Source organism: Limulus polyphemus, unplaced genomic scaffold, assembly GCF_000517525.1.
Source record: "Limulus polyphemus unplaced genomic scaffold, Limulus_polyphemus-2.1.2 Scaffold3508, whole genome shotgun sequence".
Lineage (NCBI taxonomy): Eukaryota > Metazoa > Arthropoda > Merostomata > Xiphosura > Limulidae > Limulus > Limulus polyphemus.
Genome location: NW_013669118.1, coordinates 18,904 through 37,656, shown reverse-complemented (window position 1 = coordinate 37,656; position 18,753 = coordinate 18,904). Strand labels below are relative to the sequence as shown.

Here is an 18,753-nt window from a genome sequence, read left to right as displayed (position 1 = left end):
AAACCCACATCTAGACACTAGAATGCCAATTGAGAAAGTGTGGATTGTGCTGCAATGGTAGAGAGAGCTACCTGCACTAGTATAGATGGTGAATTATGATTGGTAGAGGGTAGTCACATGATCAGCACATGTTGCTGCAATAGCACAAAAATGAAAGGGTATAATAGACTGGTGCACTATTGAAAATTATAGCAATGCTTAGAGGGCAAATCAAGATAGCTTTGAGCGAGTGAATGGAGCTAGTACCATTTCAGAATTAGACTTGCCAAGTTTTAAACACGTGCTGGGATTCTTTTACAGTAGGTGTCTATGGTTTTGTCCCCTAGTCTTACCATTCTCATGAATAAGTATTGAAGAGATGATGCATCAACATTATAAATTTCCTTATCTGGCAATAAATTCGAACAATAAATGGACAGCACACAATCTACTTGTTTTAAAATAATATATTCAAAGCCAGTCAAATGTATGTACAAAAATTAGTTTCACTACCGGTTATCAAAGTGGTATCTAAAGCTTTAAATAATTCTCTTTTCTTCAAAAATGTCCTTACACGCTAGTTCAATTACTTTAGAAAATTGATACAATGAATTATATTTCTCTACTCTGTTTCTTACTGCAAAATCTGCAATAGATTCACTTATGTTATCCTGTGGGTTACCACAGTTGTATCCAGAACTTTAAATAATTGTCTCCTTTTCCTCAAAGTCCACACAGATGGGTTCAATTACTTTAGAACACCCTTTGGCAAGACAAATTATTCTCTTTTTTCTATATTAAACTGTGAAACTCACTTTAGATACCACCCTTTATGGCTAAACTAACAATCACGCAATCTAACTTCATTTTTACTAACTTAACTTTTTTCTGACTTAATTTCTTAAATAACTCCTATAGAAATTGCCCATCACAGCTAAACTGCCAAATCACTCAGTGTAGATCTGTCAAATTATCTCTCAATTAACTTGCTTTCTCTTAACTTCTTCTCTGTATCTGCACATATTTATAACATGCAATAAAAAAATCTAGAAATATCTAGCCCTCTAGTGATAACAATATTACACACAACAAAAAAAAACTTAGAAGCTTCAAGATGACATCAACATTATTACAAAAGCCTAGTATAACAATTAAAGTGTATACATAATGTATGACTCATACCGAGTTACATAACAAAACTTGTCACAACTAACACTTCTAAAATAATTAACTTTTAATACTCTTGTTATGAAAACTGAATAATCATTAAATATTAAATTACTGAATAAACTATATAACTTAAACTAAACAGTCTCGTATATCCAACAAGATTAGATGAAAAATTCAGAAAATATTTACCCCTCAATTATTTCAAAACAGCACAACATAAAAACTAGTATAACACCTACATCAATTCAAATTGCAACATAAAACAACTAGCATAAATTAACTTCTAAGTCATTTTGAAATAACAAACTATGACAAAGTTACCACAAATAAACTTCTAAATTATTTTAAAACAGCACAACATAAAAAGTAGTATAACTGCTGGATCAATTCAAAATGCAACATAAACAGTTAGCACAAATTAACTCCTATATTATTTTAAAACAATATAAGATGAAACAGCTAACACAAATTATCCTACATCATTTAATAACAACACAACATGAAATAGAAAGTACAAATTAACTCCTAAATAATTTCAAAACAACACAACATGAAACAACACAAGTGTGAATTCTATAATGAGTCAGTGAGAAATTCATCATTCCACATTTGAAAATAAGATAATTTATATGTGGCTTCTGAGATGTGGGCCTAGTATAGTTGGCATGCAAACAGCACCTACCATGATCAACTGTTTTATTCTTCAGATACACCTGCTGTAAACCACAAGCCCAGTACACCAGAGAAGGTTGGAAGTTTTTACTGTGTACTTGTACCACATTTAACACTTGTGATGTTTCAGTCAACTGCTCATCTTTACCGAAACATTTCAAAGTAGGTGTGAGTTTGTAGGCCTATACAGAACAAAAGCATGCATGAGACATGCAAAATTTTTTCAAAACAGTGGTTACATTATTGTTAATTAGTATCATAATTAAAACTCACACAAATAAATATTCTCAATTTAAAACATTTTTTTTTACGTGAACACCAAAAATAATTAAAAGTCTTCAAATTGTTTTACAACTAGAAAAGTCATACCAGTCCTACAATGGGAGAAATAGGCCTATAATAAAGTGATCTGAAATTGGCAGTGCAACTGGAAGGCTGTGCATATAACATGGCTTAGAAACCAGTACAACAGAAAGGCTATGCATGTAACATGGACTTTGAAACCAGTACTGCAAGGGAAAGGCTACACATATAGCAAGGCAGTTTGAAGCCAGTACTGCAATAGGAAGGCTAGGTATATAAAATAGGAATTTGGGGTCAGTACTTCAACAAGAAAGCTATATCTATAACATGGCAATTTGAAGCCAGTATAATGCAATATGACAGCTAGGTATATAACATAATAGTTTGAAGCCAGTGTTTCACAACATGACAGCTATGCATAAAACATGGTAGTTTGAAGCCAGTATTGAAAAGATGATGCATCAACATCATAAATTTCCTTAACAATCTTAAACATCTCAATCAGATCCACTCTAACTCTTTTTTTTCCAGAGAAAACAGTTTCAGAGATCTTAACCTATCCTTGTATAACAGCCTTCCATCCAAGGTATCATCTTATTAGCCCTCCTCTCAATCCTTTCCAACAATTCAATGTCCTATTTTAAGGTAAGGAGCCCAAGACTGAACACAGTATTCCAAATGTGGCCCAATCAATGACCTATACAAAGAGATTATATAACAGCCATCTGCAGTTTATTTTCCCAAGTCACCAAATAATCTAAACCATTTGTAAAGCAGCAACATCCTCCTCACAACCAGCAACACCACAAACTTTAATAACATCAGCAAATTTAAATAATTTATTGATCATTCCTTCATCTATGTCAGTGATGTAAATCAAAAAGAGCAAAAGTCCAAAAACTGAGCCCTGAGGTACTCAGTTTGTGACATTAATCCAGCTTGACTGAACTCCATTTAAAACAACTCTCCGCTTTCTTCCATCTAGCCAATTTTCCATCCAATGAGTTAACCTATCCCCCATGCCTACAGAGATAACTTTTTAAACAAGCCTTTTATGTGGCACTTGGTCAAATGCTTTCTAAAAATCCATATACACTAAATCCACACCTATACCCTTATTAACATAAAAAGCAAAGCATCTTTTATCAGGCTTTCAAAAACTTCTCCCACCACTGATACAATACTAATAGGTTATAATTACTGGGACAATTTTTATCACATCCCTAAAATTGAAGTAACATTAGCTAGCTTCCAATCATCTGGCACCTGCCCATTATTCAAGGAATTGAAAAAATAATAGCAAATGGCTGACATATCCAATCCTTATCCTCCTTCAAAACCTTTGGGTAAACATTACCTGTTTCAGAAGATTTATCTTTCTATACACTTCCAATTTTTTCTTAATAAGCTCAAAATTAACATACTTACAGCAGTGTTATTGAACACAGATAGAAAGACATAATGTTTATTTATTTAAGATAACAGATATCATAAATAACTCATATCAAAGTTTTTAGTTACGTTGATCACTGCCTGATCAATCTGCTTCCATTGTGAACCTCGAGTAGCACGTTCCACTCCTTGTTCTTTTACAGCCCTTGCTAGTCCTTTTCGAAACAGTTCTCTGATGTCCCGATTCCTACTATACAGGATTATAAAAAAACATCTGTTAACTAAAAGCAGCATGTATAGAAGCTGATTCATGAAAAAAAACTAAAACATTCAAAATATTAATATGTAAGTGAGTAAAACTTGATCTTTTGTGAACAGATGTTCAAATTATTTTTTTTATACATTCAGTATTGGTGGGGTCCATATGTTGCATCACAATTAGTAATTTTATGATTTTCTCTGTTATGACATTCTGTGCAAACAACTGATCAAAATAAATGGGTTAAATCACTCAGCAGTAAATAATGGGATGAATCATAATATTAATTATATTTTTGTTTACATTTTTTGTGGGACTTATATGTTATTATTGACCCTGTAACTCAAAAAGACATGGACCCACATCAAAATTTCTGCCTTAGCCAAGACTTAGACTGGGTAATTTTTTTTTCTGCATTTCAAACTGATTAGATTACATTTTAGCAGTTGGCATTTCTATGTAATAAATACAAAAAAATATGGATTTGATTAAGAAACCTACACAAATACACTTTGCACAATAATGTCAGAAACACATTTTATTTTGCAACAGTAGTTGAATAATTTTGCAATAACATAGAAATACTATAGGAATAATTTTCCAAAAATACTGAAACAGCAGTTGAATTCAATGCCCACCTTCCCTTCAGTTTTGAATTTTTCTCATTTTCCTTCTTCAACAAATACTCCGACCAATAAAGTGACCTCAATGGCTTAGGCAGAAGGGCTGAATGTTCTTTCATGGTAGTAATCATTGGATCCATTTGGGTCAGGTCTTGAGACAGAGCTAAGTTTATTGCGATATGGAAAATATCTGTTGGAGTGAGGGTATTTTCATCATTGTTTCTGTTTTTCTTCTTATTCTTCAGGTGGGTCTACATTTCCACACACACATAGGTTGAAAACAATAGAATTAGTTAACTAACATTTGAGAGTCTATCAGGTCAATTGACATACCTAAGTGTTTGTTTGGGTCTGTGATCTCAACTCATATTAAAAATACATCTAATAAAAGTGTACATAATAATGAAAAAAGCAAATCAAATATTCAAATCAAGTAATAGAACTTCATAATAAGTTTACAAAAAAATATACTCATTAGAAATTTCTCTTTCTTACAAAAAAAAAGGCAACATCAACATTAATAATTATTAATAACTCCTCATCACGATTCCAACATAGATCAGAATTAACAAAATAACCTAGTAAATTTTGTGGCTAATTTAATATACCAATCTAACTAAGAGTATGCAATGTCATAAAACAAAAACTCAGAAATTAAATTGTATTACATCATTGGTAGGCTACCCTTGTTATCATCAATACTTTTAACTACAATCCTACTAACATCTCACAGTATTATGCCAGCTTAAGAAATTTAAGATACTTTACAGCTATAGATATGATCATTCTACAAAGCTCATCTGTAAAATTACAAAAACATTCATGTCTATTTCCTATCATAGAGATATCATAAAAGTCACAAAGCATATTGATCCAAACTCTCATGAAACATTTACATCAGCATAACACTATCAATGGTGTCCAATATTTTCGGCTATATATAGAGAATTACCATTACACCATTAAACTATTCACCATTGGACACCAATAACTTTGGTTTCATTATATAAGCATTATGCCACTAAACTAGTCCTTCAATATACAACACCATCAGCTTTAATGAATTAGTATTACATCACTATTCTATTCCATCAGTGAACACCAATACCTTTGGCTTCAATATATAAGCATTATGCCACTAAACCAGTCCTTTAATATACAACAACACTATCCACTTTACTAAATTAGCATTACATCACTATTCTATTCCATCAGTGAACACCAATACCTTTGGCTTCAATATATAAGCATTATACCACTAAACCAGTCCTTCAATAAACACCAACACCATCCACTTTACTAAATTAGCATTACATCATTAAACTATTCAATCATTGAAATCCAATACCTTTAGTTTTAATGAATCAGCATTATTACATCACTAAACTATTTCATCAATGGACACCAATACCTTCAGCTTCACTATATCAGCATTACACCACTAAACCAGTCCTTCAATAAATACCAACACCTCCAGCTTTACTGAATCAGCATTACACCTCTGAACTGTTCAATCAATGTACACCTATACCTTCAGCATTACACTACTAAACTATTGCACCCATGGAATCCAATACTTTCAACTTTACTGAATCATCATTAGACTTCTAAACTACTCCATCAAAGAACTCCAATACCTTCAGCTTTACAGAATCAGCATCACACTACTAAATTAGTCTATCAGTGGACTCCAATACCTTCTGTGTTAATAAATCAACATTACACCACTAAACTATTCCATCAGTGGACTCCAATACCTTCTGTGTTAATAAATCAACATTACACCACTAAACTATTCCATCAATGGACTCCAATACTTTCAGTTTTACTGAATCAGCATTACTACTCTAAACTATTCCATCAGTGAACTCTAATACTTACTTACTAACTGTTCTATGTTTTAAGAACTTATTTGTAAATAGTAATAATGTATATACATATATTACGTATATTAATTGCAATGTGACTGTATGTTACAAAATAGTAGTCCACTAAAACACAGCCAAGACAGGTCACTTTGTAAAGACTAAAGATCAGTTTTATATTATTGGATACAGTAAGATGAGTTCACATGTGTCACGTCATTGTAACTTCTGTATTGTTAGCCAAGCATGGCTGAAAGGTCAATATAATAAAAATAATAAACAATGTATAACGTCACAAGATTTAAGCTATTTAGTATAAACATTGTGTTTTCACATAATCTGCAGTCATTCTATAAGGAAAAAGGCATAATTTATCATTTTCATATACTGAAAATGTATTTCTGGTAGGTACTTCCCTCTACTCACAAAATTAGCTATTCTTGTCGAGTGCTGCCCTGTATATGTGAACTTTTTCCTTTATGCATGCCACAAGCCTTCTGCTCCCCCTATTGGAATCAAATGATTCAAACATGTCTCTCATGCAAATCATCATGCATCACTTCTTCACTAACAGGAGTGTGATATACTCACATGATATACTCTATATGCCTCTACTGAATTATCAGTTCGAATTTTGGCAGAAGACATAAGCACCAGAGTGGGGAGGAAGAATGGGAAGTGTTAGAGGAGGGAAGTACCTATCGGAAATGCATTTTCAGTATAGGAAAATTATAACTTCCGATATGATACTTCCCTTCACTCCCCAGATTAATTAGAATCCCACATTGATTAGGTGAAGGGACCAGTGCATGGGAATGACAGAAGTACCCCCGAAAGCATCCCTGGAAATGTGAGAGTCAGATCTGAAGATCTGATATGGGGAACTGCATTAATTCTGACCAAGTATACTCTTTGCCCATCCTTGAAATGTGTAGTAGGTAAGGGCGGAAAAAGAGGAGCACATCCAAATGGAAGAGAACTGAGGCAGTATAGTGATCCTAACCCTGAAATATATATGTAACTTAATCCCACAAAGTATGAAAGTGGGTAACTCGATGGATGGCCCCCTAGGTGTAGAGTGACTAGAGCATGATGGACTATACTCAGTAAGTCAATTACATCCAAAACCTGTGCCACTGGGAATGGACATCCATGCGGGGGTAGGATGAGGATCATACCATCTTCACCTCAAGTTCAACAGACCGGAGGGTATCTAAAACCACTCTGACTCCAGAACATGACACATGTGGTAACTTTGAGATATTGATCCAGAGACCCGACATCTGGTATCAAAAGGATGTCTATTAACCCTCTCACTATGGGTCAGTCAATTTGGCTAAGTCATGACCTTTTGTACTTATAATACTTATAACTCTCAATATATTGGGTATATCTTCACGAAATTTGGCAGTCTTTCAGTTAATATTACACATACAAAAAGTAATATTTCTTAGTAAGTATTTTTAATATAATAATATAAAAAAATTCCCATGAATATATTGAGTATTTGTTTTTAATACTCCATGTGCAAAGTAATTTTCATGTTAAAATTAAAAAATATTTTTCGTCATCTCAAAAATATCAAATTTCCTTTGTAATCCCTAAAACCTCCTAAATGCATTTCAAACGTTTTTTTTTAGTAAAACTATATAGTTTATCTGTTATTTTCTCTACCCTATCTCAAAACGATGAAAACGAGATGCGAGGGAAAAGGTGAGGTGTCAAATCTGATGAGAAAACACCCTGAACAAATTCTGGTGGGAAGAAGACATGGAGGAATAAGACAATTGAATCAAATGTTGAACCCAACTGGTGAGGATAGAAGGGTACAGATAATGAACAGAGGTGACTACCAAGGGATAAAGAAACAGGAATGGGTACCAGGGAAGGAAGCCATTTGGGCAGTATAGCAACAAAGGGGACAGACTAGACATAGAAATCTATCCAGATCAGGACAAGGGTAGATATGAGAAACAGAAGAAAGGGAAATAGCTTAAAAGGAGGAGTTACCCTCCCTAGCCACCAAGGTCTTTGGGGGAAAGAATTATCTAGATAAAGAAGATAGGTGTGGTGGTACATGAAACGTCAATGGCAAACAAATCAGTCCTTCAAAGAGGAGAAGAAAATATGTTTTAAAGGAAAACGTGGAGAATGAGGAAATTGGTTCACACAGAGGTGAAGAGAAGGAATGGAGGACCATATTAGTATCCCAGTCCAGAAGCCTAGGCCATCTTGGGGGGGCGGGATAACGAATCAGGAAGGAATGCATTAACATGGTAAGGACAGGAGAAGCAAAAACTCAACGGTATCTGGAAAACGGAAAGGTATGGGATAAGGCAGCCCAATAACGAAATATCAAAGAGACTGAAGATCTCTGGTTGAAAAGTGAGAAACTCGGCCACATGAGCCACAGTAGATCGGTCAATGGGGAATCCCCAAGTAGCGGACCAACTGTGGAACACCTTCTATTTATGCTGATACACCTCAATTGAAGAAAGACGTATTGAATGAGCCAAAAGGAAAGCTACTTGACCATAGAAACCTGATCTCCTTGCCAAGGACCAGATTAAAGCAGAATGGAAAATGGTGACCAAGGTTGATTAAGAAGGGAGTGAGATAAGGGAGGGGGTACTGGAGGGAAAGTTGTAGTTGGTGTGATCGTGGAAACCACAGTTGAACTGGCCAATAGGGAGCATTTAAAAGGCATCAGCATGGAGTGGTATGGATGAGAGATACCACGCACTGAAGTAATCAGATAGGAGGATAAACATAAAGGAATTTGTGGGACCATTCCTGGCTGAAGGCATTGACCACCAGAGCCCAAGGATGAGGTACAGGAGACCAAAAGAAGGGTATTTTGTGGTCGGGGGCTGTGGAAAATGCATCTACATATGGAAAATCCCACAGACTGCAAAGCCACTTGAATACATGAGGATCTAAAGACCACTCCAATGGATACATTTTGTTGGGGTGGGAAAGACAATCTACTATGAATTTAAAAGCACCAAGAACATGACATACAATAAAATAAATGTGGTGCATGTGGGCCCAATACAGGAGATCCAATGTATGAAGAAAGAGAGATTGTGACCAGGTGCCCTCTTGGTGATTGGTATGTGCTAACACCGTAGAATTGTTGGAATGAATCATAACCAGATTATGTCTGGCAAGAGGAAGGAAGTGATTCAAAGCCTGAGAAACCAACAACCCAAAGCCTTCTGGTGATTGACCCATTTCAACCCAGCCCTTAAGGAATGCATCCATGAACAGATGTAAATCCAGACAAAAAGGAGTAAGCAAGATTCCCTGCCAACATATAGGCTTTGTCCAACCACCAAAGCAGATCATCCAACAGAGTATGAGGAAGGGTAATGGGAGCTGCCAAGGGATCCCTGATTGTGATGAACCCACTGAAGGGATCATATATATGCACGACCAAGGTGGAACAGTAACATCATTGAAGACTACACCCTCAAAAGCGACAGAACCTTGCAAACAGAAATTGAGGGAGCCGAAAGAGTGTGGCAAACTAACAATTCCATGGAATGAAGTTCTAAAGGAGAAGGTTGGGCCCGACTGAGATGAGTGTTGAAAAGGACACCTAAATGGACAAGATATTGGGTAGGATGGAGGAAGGACTTCTCCAGTTTGATTATCCAGCCCACCCAAGCTGTCATGTGAAAAATTTTACAAGTATGGCTGGTCGGCTCCAGTTTAGAATGAGCCAGAAGAAGCCAGTCATCCATATAATAATGGAATTGAGTCCCCAGAGCATGAAGATGGTGAGCAAAAGCTCTGACCACCTGACATAAAACATAAGGGGCAGAAGCAAGCCCAAAGGGTATGGCACGAAATTAGTACACCACCTCGTGATGGACAAACCAAAGATACGGACAAGACCATGTTGAGATAGGAATGTGTAGATAAGCATTGGCGACGGCCATCTTTATCATCCATAAGCCTGGAGAAAATGCCCATAAGGTGAGAAATGACTCCATGGTAAAATAGGACAGTTGAACAAATTGATTGAGGCAGGACAAATCAATGATAGGCCTCCAATCCCCAGTTATATTAGAAAAACAGTCTGGAATAAAAACTTGGTGATTTATGGAGAACAGGTTCAATGGCCTGCTGAGATAGTAGGTCCTGAACTGCCTCAGATAGATGCTGGCCAGTCGTTGGATCCCAAAGCAGAGGGAAGAAAACAAGTGGAGAAGACATGGGAGGTGGGGAAGAAACAGTATCAAGAATACTTCTGATAAAACTTGAAGAACCAAATGAATCTTGACGAAAGGATGCCATTGATGAAGAAAATTGGCAAGTCAATCTCCCACCAGACCAAAACTCACCAGGTGGTCACCAGTACTGTTGGCGACGTAACATGTGTCATCAAAGAAAATAATGAGATGAGGCACCCTGAGGAGGGACAGGTAAGAGATGGGAAGGAGAAGGACAGGAAACTGTAACAGGTTCCATATTGGGCTCTGATTGAGACAGACAGGCAGCAAGATTGTAAAGGGTAGACTGTTGTTGTACTGATGCACCTCGTGACTCCAAGGACTCAGGGATCATGTCAAATACGTAATGTCACAAAAATGGGGCTATATGTAAATTCTGAAGATAAGATGATGGTACATGGACGAGAGTTAAGGTTTCATCACGACCAAGAAGGTCCCAACAACAGAGAAAACACATATGCAAAGCCAGAACTGAAGATGACAAATGAGCCAATGTGGAGAAAGAAGGAAGATGTCATCAGAAAACCCCTCAGGATTTCAGTGGAGAGCCTCAGAGAGGAGATGGATGGTAGAGAGGTACTATAAAAGAGTTGTGAGGGTATGACGAAGGCAGGAAACTTGGGCATGGGTCAGACTTACAGAAGATTTGGGGCCAATCACCAAACAGGTAAAATAGAACCTAACAATTGTTGTTCTAGAAAAGGGCAGTCTGCACGATGATATGCAAGAGCAAACTGATCCGAAGCCCGAGAAAAGCACTGCTTAATAAACCTTAAGACTTAATAAAAAAATCTGATAGTTTGCATATGAAAGCCTTATAATGTTTACTACTAATCTGCCAAATTTCATGAACATATACTTACTAATTTATAAGTAACAGAATGAAAACTATAACAAGCACAAAATGGTTATGAGGTCAGTCAAAAGGACTGAGCCCTTGCTGAAAGAGTTAATAAAACACCAAAAAACTACTACATCAATGTATTCCAATACCTTCAGCTTTATTGAATCACCATTACACCACAAAATTATTACACCAAGACTCCAATACCTACAGCTTTACTGGATCAGCATTACAGCAGTAAACTATTCCTATAATAGACTTCAATATCTTTAGCATTAGTGGATTAGCATTACAGCACTAAACAATTACATCATTGGACTCCAATGATGTAATTGTTTAGTGCTGTAATGCTAATCCACTAAACAATTACTCCAATACCTTTAGCTTTAACGAATCACCATTACTCCTCTAAACTATTCCATCAATGGATGCCAATACCTTCAGCTTTACTGGATTAGCATTACATCACTAAAATATTCCATCAATAGACACCAATACCTTCAGCTTTACTGAATCAGAAGCATTACATCACTAAACTATTCCATCGGTAGATGTCAATACCTTCAGCTATAGAGAATTAGCATTACACCACTAAATTAGTCCATGGACTTAAATACATTCAGCTGTACTGAATCAGCATTAATACTCTAAAACAGTGTTTCCCAAAGTAGAAGCCATAGCCTACCTGGGGTCATGAAGCTTTTTTTGGTGGGCCACCAAAAAATGGGCTGAAAACAAAGATGCTGAATTAATTTTAATTCTAAATATACAATAAGCCAAGAAAAATGATGTTGAATTAATTAAATTATACCGTATGTCAAAAGAAGATGTTATTGTTTTTACTACGGCACTCACCATGCTAAAATTGAAGTTTGAGGGGGCCTCAAACTTCTTTCTTCACATCAAGGGAGCTTCAAACTAAAAGCATTTGGGAACCACTACTGTAAACTATTCAATCAATGGAATCCATTATCTTCAGCTTTATTGTATCAACATTACACCACTAAAATATTCCATCAATGGACACCAATACCTTCAGAATGACATCACTAAACTATTCAATCAATGGAATCCATTATCTTCAGCTTTACTGAATCAGCATTACATCACTAAACTATTTCATCAATGGACTCCAATACCTTCAGCTATACTAAATCAGCATTATACCACTAAACTGTTTCATCAATTTACTCCTATACTTTTAGCATTACTGAATCAGCAGTGTTGGAGCTTTCTTGCAACTGAACATTAAGATAAGAGTTTAAAAGAAATTGACTATTAGAGTTTTGGATTCAGAGAACAGTAGAGTATCCAGGATGAGATTTTCATTATTTGCTGACCTAAAGTCCATATACAAAAGCAGAATGAATGCTGAACCTGACTTGAGGCTAAAGCTGACAAACATTACACCTAATGTCACAGACTTTTCCTCACAAAAACAAACAGACTAATGGCATAAAAGCGTAGACAGATAAGTCTGTGGTTAATATTGATATTTATGATTTTTTATGTGCTTAATTCATTTTGTTAAATTATAATGTTACTGTGTGGCTCACCTATTTATGTATCTAGTGATTGAAAGAAGATGTTTCATACAATACTTTTGCCTGTTTAACTTGTGTATCCAGTGAATGAGTTGTGTTTCATATAATACCTTAATCTGTAAGTTGTGTATCCAGTAACTGTGAGATGTTTTATACAATACCTTAGCCTATTTAACACATTGACTGCTGTCTCTTATAGTATATACCACACCCAATTGTCAAGCCAAGTATGTGTGTGCATATACTTTATTTTCAAATTTTACCTATCTATAAGTAATGCCCTCACATGACAGTGATGTTCAGATTGAAATGCTGGCTGATAATAGCAGGGATAACCAGTCTAGTGATGGTGGCAACCCTATTATTTCATCAGACTCTTATTTTTCAAATGACAATAATGCAGTACCAGCAACATGTGGAAAACCTAGAGATCATGAGATCTGCAACAGAGGACAGGTCATGGTGGTAAGACAAAGGGTGGTGGAACTGGTTCTTCTACACTAGTGTGTGATAGAGGAGCAGTTGGAGATATGAACCCTGGTGTCCCATCGCATAACTGGTCAAATGTTGTGCAAGCTCCACCTGATTTCACTTTCAATGAAAACTCTGGTCTTAGAATTCAGTTACAAGATGCTTCACCTGCTGATTATTTTGACTTATTCCTGACTCCCAAATCACTAGATAACATGGTCACAGAAACAAATCGATATGCGACAGACAAAATCAACAAACTGTCACCATTGCAAAGAGAATCACGTCTAAAATGCTGGAAGGACACAAATGCAACAGAAACAAAAAAGCTTTTGTCTTATTGATTCACATGGGTCCAAACAACATACCTACCTTAGAACACTACTAGAGTACTGATATCTGTACAAGACAACATTTATAGTGGTGTTATGAGTTGCAACTGCCTCCAAATGCTCTTAGATTTTTGGTATTTCGCAGATAATTCCCAACCTCATAATGACTGTTTGTATAAGATACGACCTCTCCTGGATCATTTCAATAATAAAATGATCCCTTATTTACAATCCAAGAAAGGATTTGTGCATCGATGAGTCCATGGTACTTTGGCGTGACAGACTCTTGTTTCGACAGTATATCAAAAACTAAATGCCACAAATATGCAATCAAACTCTATGAACTAAGCAAATCTCAAGGTCTGGTACTGAAAATTTGCATATACTCTAGAACTGGCCTTGATTATGATGCCGGGTTGGGACAGGCTGCAGCTGTTGTACTTAACCTGTTGGCTGATTACCTGGACAAAGGTCATGTCATGTACACAGATGAGCTTGGTGAAAAAACTGACTGATCGATCAACCTACATACATGAAACACTCTGTTTTGACCCTAAAGAAAATCCAAAGGATGTGGTCCAGAAAAAGTTTAAGAAGGGGGAACATGAATGAAAGCAGTCAAACTCATGGTAGTTTGTAAATGGAAGGACAAATGGGAAGTGCTCACAATAAGCAACATGTGCAGAGTGGAGATAGTTGTTGTTGTGAATTGGAATAATAGAATTTCGAAGAAACCTAATACAGTCTGCGATTATGACAATGGCATGTCTGGGATAGACATATCTGACCAGATGTTGTCGTATTACTCAACTCTATGTAAAACAATACAATGGTACAGAAATTTGTCCTTCACATCATTGAGATATTTATTCTGAATGCACACATCCTGTACAATGAAAATAGAGGGCAGCAAATGAAACTGTTGAATCGTCACGAATGTGTAACAATTCATCTGCTAGGTAATACCATGGAAGATCTTCATTCACCCCCAATTCCATTGCCAGTAATTGAATTGTTTCATTACCTCGCATATTTGCCATCCAAGAAAAAGAAAGATAAGTCAACCAAACTATGCCATGTCTGCACAAAGGCTGGTAAGAGACAAGAAACTCATTACATTTGTGATGTACGTCCTGAAAACCAACCCCCATGTATAGATAAATGCTTCAAGGAGTACATGTGCCTCAATAATGGCCAGATAAACAAGAAGACAAAGAGACATATATATTTGTTTACTGGACATATAGCTTGTCATTTTGTTATGATGTGAGAACTTGTTAATTCTGAAACATTGAAAGAATAAAATCATAAAATTTGAAAATGTTTATTGATTATAAATTGGTTATTGATTCAGACCTGATCAAACAACACCGTGGATCATGTAGAATATACCTATTTCAGTTATAACCATTTATTTTCATGTTGTAACCATCTTTTCTTTAGTCTTAGTTGTGTTGAAGTGAGCTTTGAGGAGATGTCATGTTTGCACACTTTAGTGAATTTCAACAGCACAAGTAATGATACAATACAAATTTTATCATGAATATTACATAGATTTATGTTCCCCAAACTGCCTGCAGATTGTTTATTGTGTTATCTGGGATGCTAGCATTTTCTGTTTACTATACAATAGCGTAATCTTTTCTACGAGTATACTCATACTAGCAGAATCTGGCACACCCAGCACTACAAGTATACTTATAGTTGGCAGTCAACATGTTAAGTTGTATATCTAGTGATTGAAAGATAGTTCATATAATACCTTAATCTGCTTAAGTTGTATATTCAGTGACTGAGAGACTTTTCATATAATACCATAGCTTGTTTAAGTTATGTATTCAATGACTGGGAGATGTTTTATATAATACCGTAGCTTGTTTAAGTTATGTATCCAATGACTGGGAGATATTTTATATAATACCATAGCTTGTTTAAGTTATGTATCCAATGACTGGGAGATGTTTTATATAATATCGTAGCTTGTTTAAGTTATGTATCCAATGACTGGGAGATGTTTTATATAATACCGTAGCTTGTTCAAGTTATGTATCCAATGACTGGGAGATGTTTTATATAATACCGTAGCTTGTTCAAGTTATGTATCCAATGACTGGGAGATGTTTTATATAATACCATAACCTGTTTAACTTTAAATCCAGTATCTGAGAGAAAATGTTGCATATAATATCTTAATCTGTTTAAGTTCTATATTCAGATGATTGACAGAAGATTTTTCACATAATACCTTAGCTTGTTTAAGTCGAGTATCTAGCGATTGAAAGAAGATGTTTTATCTAATGACTTAATCTATTTTAAATTATGTATCTAGTGGCTGAGAGAAAATGTTTCACAAGATAACTTTATACAATTCACTTGTATATCTAGTTACTGAAATATGTTTCATACAATACCTTAGCCTTTTTAACTTGTATATCAAGTGACTGAGAGAAGATGTCTCCAGCTTCTTGCATGTAAGCTGCCATATCTCCTCGAGGTTCACCTTTCTTAGTTTTTAAACTCTTTTCCTGAAGAACAAGTTCAATTTGATTGTCTAACCAATTTTGCATCTCACTCATTATCTGTTCTTTTTTCCTGGATGACAACTTTGGTGGTTCCTGAAAGATAAAGAAACATAGAACCTTCACAAATTTATAAAGGAAGATTACTTATAAAACAAAGAAACTGTGCAGTAGTTAAATTCAGATTGAAGAAGGTTTACAGGGGACAAGAGTTGTAGAGAAGCTCTTTCCAGCACCTAAGTTGTCATATCTTCTTGAGATAAATGAATATTAAAAAAAATTTTATTACCACAAGTATTATGAGAAAAAATTTTTTTCATTAACTTTGTTTTCTGTACACTCCTCTACTGAACCTTCACTTCAAAATTTGACAAGTGTGAGCACCAGTGAAGTGGGGAGGAAGAGTGAGGGGAGGTAAGTAGCTATCAGAAATACATTTTCAATAAAGGAAAATTATAAATTCCGATACAGTACTTACCTTCTCTCACAAGATTAGCTAGAATTCCACACTGGGAAGGAGGAGGTACTGGTGTGAGTGAATGAAAAAAGTATCCCCAAAAGCATCCGAAGGATACCCCTGACAATGAGTGATATATATCCGAAGATCACAAGAGGGAAACTGCACCACTTCTGAGCCAGGTATACTCTTCACCCATGTGTAGATTGTGTAATGCACAAGGGCAGAAATTGTGAGGTGTAGAGTGGCTATGGCATGGCAGATTGTACTTGGTAAGTCAACTACATCCAAAACCTCCTTGCATGGTCTAATTTTTGCCAACTTCCAAGAAACCTTAGGTATAGAGTGTGGCCAATATAGAACTATCAACTTGATCAGTCACTCCCCAAAAGTATTGTTAAAATTAATCCTCAATCTAATTGAATAGAAGATCGGAGATCCTGAAGGATAACTCAGGTTAATAAAGCAGATATCTGAATCTTGAAGATTTTATACCAGAGTCAGAAAGAAAAAAAAACAGTTCAAACTGATGGAAACTAAGCATTTGGTTTGTGGTTAAAAGAGGCATATGATGACAATATGTGATGTCACCAACATTATATAATTTCTAGTCAGAGTGGTTGATGAGAGAAGTAATTACTGATACAGAAGGGATCAAGGTCAGCAGAAATAGAATCTGTAATAATAGGTATACTGATACTAGACCTTATGGGTGAATCTTAGAAAGAGATGCAATGGCTTGGTGATAAAGAAAAAACTGTGGACTCAGAATAAACCTAAGACAATGGTAATTTCATGATATGAAAAAAGCTCTCAGAATGTGGATCAAAGTAAAATGTAAAGATTTGTAACAAGTAGAAGAGTTTACTTATTTAGGGATGAATATCACTAGTAATGGTAAGTGTGGAAAATGAGATAAAATAAAGGATAGATATGGTAAAAATGGCTTTCTTCGATTTTGTAGATTTTATCAGGAAAAATGTCAAACTAGAAATGATGAAGAGATTACTGGCACAGTTTTGTTTTGTGTTATAACCTAAACTGTTGAATGTTACTGATTAAACTTGTGTACTTGAGAATGATCACACTAGTGATTGAAACATTGTACCTGTTTTAAAAGTATTCTTCCTTACTGTAAAAGCTGTAACTAGTAATAATATAAGACTACTAAAATGTTACACAAGGTCAGTCTTACTCTAAGGGAGGGGGGGAAGTATGACTATGTTGCTGAAATAAAATGACAGTTTGAAGCATTTGAAATGTGGTGTTATGGATAACTAATGACAGCTACATAGAAAGAAATACTAATGAAGAAGTTTTGGAACAAGCAAAGATAAAAATACACTTGTTGGATATATGTGGGAAATGGGAAGTGCATTTCTTTGAGCATGTAATTAGATCTCAGGTAAGGTTGCCAAAAAGACTGATGGATAAAATCAAAGGAAGAAGAACGAGAGACAGATAGAGTCACTTGGCTTAAAGACATTATAAAATGGATAGGAGATGAGAAGCTTGAATTATAAAAAACAAATTATACAATCTCTTAAAGTATAATTTTCGAATGGTAAAATAGTACTTTTAAAACTCATTTCTAAATTACAAAACTATTCATCATTTTTTGTTTTATTATTTAAATTTGTACTCTTCTTTTCTTTTAAATCTACTTTTTATCTTACTCTGGAAAGTTCTCACAAAACTATTGTTACAATACACTCACCAGAAGACTAGGATCAGTAACACTATTAGGAAAGTACTCCTTAACAAAGTCATCTCCCAAGAGGGTAAAAAGTGCTTGTCTGTGGCTAGGAATCCCTAATTGTCCTTTAATCTTCAGTGCCAATCCTGATCCAACTTTTTCTAATAACTACAATCAGAAATATATAAAGACTCCTGCTAAAAATGTTAGATGAGCAACTTCATTCCACATACAGTAGATATTCATTCTTACCTTACTAATTCCACTAACTGTCATGCATCTAGCATAGTTGATTTTGTTTGTTTGTTTTTTATTTTATTGCGAAGCTACATGAGGGCTACCTGTGCTAGCCATCTCTAAATTAGCAGTGAAAGACGAGAGGGAAGGCA

At 35.4% G+C, this 18,753-nt stretch overlaps 1 protein-coding gene across 1 annotated transcript in view; it reads right to left on the bottom strand.

Annotated features, from left to right (window-relative positions):
• Positions 1-18,753, bottom strand: part of LOC111088305 — a 74,008-nt gene that overhangs the window by 44,607 nt on the left and 10,648 nt on the right. Inside the window, exons 4-8 of the mRNA XM_022398011.1 lie at positions 18,386-18,532; positions 16,104-16,307; positions 4,414-4,649; positions 3,646-3,763; positions 1,832-2,003 (exon numbers count right to left, since the gene is read on the bottom strand). Coding sequence (XP_022253719.1) covers positions 1,832-2,003; positions 3,646-3,763; positions 4,414-4,649; positions 16,104-16,307; positions 18,386-18,532 — 877 coding nt within the window. The remainder of the gene's footprint in view (positions 1-1,831; positions 2,004-3,645; positions 3,764-4,413; positions 4,650-16,103; positions 16,308-18,385; positions 18,533-18,753) is intronic.